The 5,374-nt window shown below is 30.1% G+C and overlaps 1 protein-coding gene across 1 annotated transcript; it reads right to left on the bottom strand.

Annotated features, from left to right (window-relative positions):
* Positions 1-205: 205 nt before the first annotated feature.
* LOC125481180 (protein PXR1-like) lies at positions 206-1,730 on the bottom strand (the record flags this gene model as incomplete). Its single annotated transcript, XM_048592375.1, has 2 exons — positions 206-301; positions 1,647-1,730. Coding segments are annotated over 2 exons (180 nt in total), but the record flags the coding sequence as incomplete, so codon positions are not given.
* Between the last annotated feature and the right edge of the window lie 3,644 nt (positions 1,731-5,374).

Here is a 5,374-nt window from a genome sequence, read left to right as displayed (position 1 = left end):
TTCATCGATTTTTCCTTCCTTCGTTCCTACATTATTCCCTTCTTTCTATCCTTCCTTGTTTGATTCGTTCTTTCCACCTTTCTTTCTTTCTTTCCTTCGTCATTTATTTCTTTCTTGATTTGTTATTTTGCTTCTTTCTTTCTTTGTGTCGTTCTTTCCTCCTTTCTTTCTTTCTTTCATTGTTTCTATTTCTTTCTTTGTTTCTTTCTTTCTTTCTTCTTTCTTTCTTTCTTTTTTCTTTCTTCCTTCTTTCCCTTCTTTGTTTGTTTGGTGATTTCCACGTTACTTTCCTTCTGTGTTTCTTTCTTTCAATCCTTTCTTTCTTTCTTTTGTTCTTTCTAACTCCATATTTCATTCATTCTTTCTTTTTACTTCTGTTTTTCTCCCCTTTGTTCTTTCATTCTGATATGCTTATTTACTTTGTTGCATTTTTTTTCTTTCCTTCCTTCTTTCATTCATTCATTCATTCTATCTTTCTGTCTTTCTTTCTTTGTTTCTAACTTTCTTTCTTTCTTTGTTTCTACCTTTCTTTCTTTTCTTCTTTCTTTGTTTCTTTTTTTTTGCTTTCTTCAGTTCTACTTTGCTTTTTGCATTTTTTTCTATATTTTTTTCTTTATTTATTTCCTTCATCGGCTGTTTTTTTCTTTTGTCTTCTTTTCTTTCGTTCTTTCTTTCTTTCTTTCCATCTTTCTTTCTTTCTTCTTTTCTTTTTTCTACCTATCTTTCGATCTTCGTTCTACCGTTCCTTCTTTCTTTCATTGTTTTTCCTTCATTCTTCTTCCTTTAATTCTTTCTTTCTTTCTTTTCTTCTTTCTTTCTTTGTTAAGTTAATTTTTCCACCTTTCCTTTATCTATCTATCTATCTACCTATCTTTCTTCCACTCTTTCTTCCTTCCTTCCTTTCCTTCTTTCTTTCTTTATTTCTTTCATTCTTTCTTTCTTCCTTCCTTTCTTTCTTTCTTTCCTTCTTTATTTGTTTGGTGATTTCCACTTTTCCTTCCTTTTTTGCATTTTTTTCTTTCTATCTTTCTTTCTTACTAACTCCATATTTCATTCATTCTTTCTTTTTTCTTTTGTTTTTCTCCCCTTCGTTCTTTCATTCTTACATGCTTATTTACTTTGTTTCATTTTTTCTTTCTTTCCTTCTTTCATTCATTCATTCATTGTGTCTTTGTTTCTTTCTTTCTGTTTTTCTTTCTTTCTTTGTACCTTTCTTTCTTTCTTTCTACCTGTCTTTCTTTTCTTCTTTCTTTGATTCTTTTTTGCTTCCTTCAGTTCTACTTTGCTTTTCCCATCTTTTTTTCTGTATTTTTCCTTTATTTATTTCCTTCATCAGCTGTTTCTTTCTTCTTTCCTTCTTTCATTCTTTCTTTCGTTCTTTCCACCTTTCTTTCTTCCTATCTTTCTTTCTTTCTATTTTCATCTTTTCTCAGTTTCTTTCTTTCTTTCTTTGTTTGGTGATTTCCACTTTTCTTCCATTTTTTGTTTCTCATTCTTTCTTTCTTTCGTTCTTTCTTTCTTTCTAACTCTGTATTTCATTAATTCTTTCTTTTTCTTTATTTTCTCCTGCCTTTCGTTCTTTCATTCTTATTTGCTTAGTTACTTCCTTTCTTTCTGTCGTTCTTCCTTCCTTCCTTCCTTTCCTTCTTTCTTTCGTTCTTTCTTTTTTCTTTCTTTCTTTCTTCCTTTCTTTCTTTCTTTCTTTCTTTCTTTCTATCTTTCTTTCTTCGTTTCTTTTTTCTTTCTTTCTAGGTTTCTTTCAACTTTCTTTCTTTCTTTTTTTCGTTCTTTCCTTCGTCATTTATTTTTCTTCTTTCTTTCACTGTTTCATTCTTTCATTCAGTCTTTCTTTCTTTCCTTCATTCTTGTTCGTTTCTTTCTTTCTTCCTTTCCTTGTTTTTGCCCTTCTAATTTCTTTGCTTCATTCATTTCTTTCTTTCTTTCTTTCTGTCTTTTGTTCTTTCTACCTGACTTTCCTGCATCGTTTTTCCTTCTTTGGTTCTTTCTTTCTTTCCTTCATCTTTTCTTTCTTTTTTCGGTCTTCCTTTCTTTCTTTCAATGTTTCATTCTTGCATTCTTTACTTCTTTCTTTCTTCCTTTCTTCCTTTCCTTCATTCTTTCTTTCTTTCTTTCTGTCTTTCTTTCGAACTCTATATTTCATTAATTCTTTCTTTTTTCTTTTGTTTCTGTCTTTCTTTCTTTCATTCGTACTTCCTCATTTACTTTCTATCTTTCCTTCTTTGTGACTTTCTTTCTGACTTTCTTTCATTCTTTCTTTCTTTCTAAATCCATACATCATTAATTCATTCTTTTTTCTTTACCTTTTTTCTGTCTTTCTTTATTTCATTCTTACTTTCTTTCTTTTTTCTTCATTTTAATATTTATTTCTGTCTGATTTTTATTCTTTCTTTCTTCCTTTCATTCTTTGTTTCTAACTTTCTTTGTTGCTGTAATCTTTCTTCATTCTTTGTTTCTTCCTTAATTTCTTTTTTCTTTCTTGTCTCCTTTCTTTCTTTCTTTCTTTCTTCCTTTCTTTCTATCTTTATTTCTAACTCCGTATTTGATTAATTCTTTTTTTTTTAACTATCTTTTGTTCTTTCGTACTTACTTGCTTATTTACTTTCTGTTTTGCCTTCTACTTTCTATCTTGCCTTCTTTCTTTCTTTCTTTCTTCATTTCTTTCTTTCTTCCGTTGTACCTTGCTGCCTGCCTTCCTTTCCTTCGTTCTTTCTACCTTTCTTTCTTCCTTTCATCGTTTTTCCCCTTCTTTATTTCTTTGCTTCTTTCATTTCATTCTTTCTTTCATTCATTCCTTCTTTCTTTCTTTTGTTTCTTCTACCTGTCTTTCCTGCATCGTTTTTTCCTTCTTTCATTCTTTCTTTCTTTCTTGGTTTCTTTGTTTCTTTCTTTCTATCTTTCTTTCTTTCATTTCTTCTTCCTTTCTTTCTTTGTTTCTATCGTTCTTTCCAACTTTCCTTCATTCCTCTTCCTTTCATTCTTCTTTTCCTTCTTTCGTTCTTTCCTTCATTTCTTCCTTTCTTCTTTCTTTCTGTCTCACTCTGTATTTCATGTATTCTTTCTTTATTCTTTTTTCTCTTTCTTTCTTTCTGTCTTTCTTTCTTTTAACCATTCTTTCTTTTTTCTTTCTTTTTACCGTTCTACCTGTTTTTCTAACTTTCTTTCTACCATCCTTTCTTCCTTTCATCGATTTTTCTTTCATTCTTCTTCCTTTCATTCTTTCTTTCTTTCTTTGCATCGTGTTCTGTTTCTTACTTCTTTCCTTCTTGGTTCATTCCTTCTTTCAATTTTTCCTTCTTTCTTTCTTTCTTCCTTCCTTTCATTCTTTCTTTCTTTCTTTCCTTCTCTGTTTATCGGGTGATTTCCACTTTTCTTTCATTTTTTGTTTCTCATTCTTTCTTACTTTCGTTCTTTCTTTCTTTCTAACTCGGGATTTCATTAATTCTTTCTTTTTCTTTATTTTTTTCTGTCTTTCGTTCTTTTATTCTTACTTGCTTATTTACTTCCTTTCTTTCTGTCATTCTTTCTACCTTTCTTCCTTTCCTTCTTTCTTTCTTTCCTTCGTTCTTTCCTTCTTTCTTTCTTTCTTTTGTTCTTTCTTTCTTTCTTTCCTTATTTGTTTGTTTGGTGATTTCCACTTTTCTTTCCGTCTTTGCTTCTTGTACCTTTCTTTTTCTTTCTTTCTAACTCCATATTTCATTCATTCTTTCTTTTTTCTTTCGTTTTTCTCACCTTCGTTCTTTCATTCTTACATGCTTATTTACTTTGTTTCTTTTTTTTGTTCTTTCCTTCTTTCATTCATTCGTTCATTCATTCTTCCTTTCTTTCTTTCTGTCTTTCTTTCTTTCGACCTTTCTTTCTTTCTACCTTTCTTTCTTTTCTTCTTTCTTTGTTTCTTTTTTTGCTTTCTTCAGTGCTACTTTGCTTTTCCCATTTTTTTTTGTATATTTTTTCTTTATTTATTTCCTTCATTGACTCTTTCTTTCTTCTTTCCTTCTTTCCTTCTTTCTTTCCACCTTTCTTTCTTCCTATCTTTCTTTCTTTCTTTTCCCTTCTTTTCTTTCTTTCTTCTTTCTTTCCTTTGTTCCTTCTACATTTCTTTCGTTCTTTCATCGTTTCCCCCCTGGTTTATTCGGTTACTTCTTTCATTTCATTCTTTGTTTGTTTCATTCTACTTTCTTCCCTTCTTTCTACCCTTCCTTGTTTGATTCGTTCTTTCCCCCTTCCTTTCTTTCTTTCCTTCGTCATTTCTTTCTTTATTTATTTGTTATTTTCCTTCTTTCTTTCTTTGTGTTGTTCTTTCCTCCTTTCTTTCATTGTTTCTATTTCTTTCTTTGCTTCTTTCTTAATTTCTTTCTTTCTTTCTTTCTTTCTTTCCTTCCTTCCTTCTTTCTTTCTTTCTTTCTTCCCTTCTTTGCTTGTTTGATTTCCACCTTTTTTTTTCCTTCTTGGTTTCTTTCTTTCTTTCTTTCTATTTATCTTTCTTTCTGTCTTTCTTTCTTTCTAACTCCATATTTCATTAATTCTTTCCTTTTTCTTTCGTTTTTGTCTCCTTCGATCTTTCATTCTTACATGCTTATTTACTTTGTTTCTTTTTTTCTTCCTTTCTGCCTTTCATTCATTCTTTCTTTCCTTCTTTCTTTCTGTCTTTCTAAATTCTTTCTTTCTTTGTAACTTTCTTTATTTCTTTGTTTTTACCTTTCTTTCTTTTCTTCTTTCTTTGTTTCTTTCTTTTTTTGCTTTCTTCAGTTCTACTTTGCTTTTCCCATTATTTTTTCTGTATTTTTTTCTTCATTTATTTCCTTCATCGTCTGTTTCTTTCTTCTTTCCTTCTTTCCTTCTTTCTTTCATTCTTCCCACTTTTCTTTCTTTATTTCTTCTTCCTTCTTTTCTTTCTTTCTTTCGTTAATTCAATCTTTCTTGCTTCTTTCTTTCTTCTTTTCTTTCTTTCTTACTATATTTCGATCGTTCGTTCTACCATTCCTTCTTTCCTTCGTCGTGTTTCCTTCATTCTTCTTCCTTTAATTCTTTCTTTCTTTCTTTCTTTCTCCCTTTCTTTCAATCTTTCTTTCTTTCATCTTTTCTTTCTTTTGATCTTTCCTTCTTCCGTTCCTTCTTTCTTTAATCGTGTTTCCTTCATTCTTCTCCCTTTAATTCTTTCTTTCTTTCCTTTCTGCTTTCTTTCTTTGTTACATTACTTTTTTCCACCTTTCCTTCATTCTTCTTTTTTTCAACAATTCTTTCTTTCCTTCTTTCTTCTTTCCTTCATTCTATCTTTCGTTCTTTCTATTCTTCCTTGTTTGGTTCGATCTTTCCACCATTCTTTCTTTCTTTTTTTCCTTCGTCATTTCTTTCT

The sequence above is a fragment of the Rhincodon typus genome, unplaced genomic scaffold (assembly GCF_021869965.1).
Source record: "Rhincodon typus isolate 14 unplaced genomic scaffold, sRhiTyp1.1 hic_rhity00001113, whole genome shotgun sequence".
NCBI classification, from domain to species: Eukaryota; Metazoa; Chordata; class Chondrichthyes; order Orectolobiformes; family Rhincodontidae; genus Rhincodon; species Rhincodon typus.
This window is presented reverse-complemented; position numbering and strand designations above follow the sequence as displayed.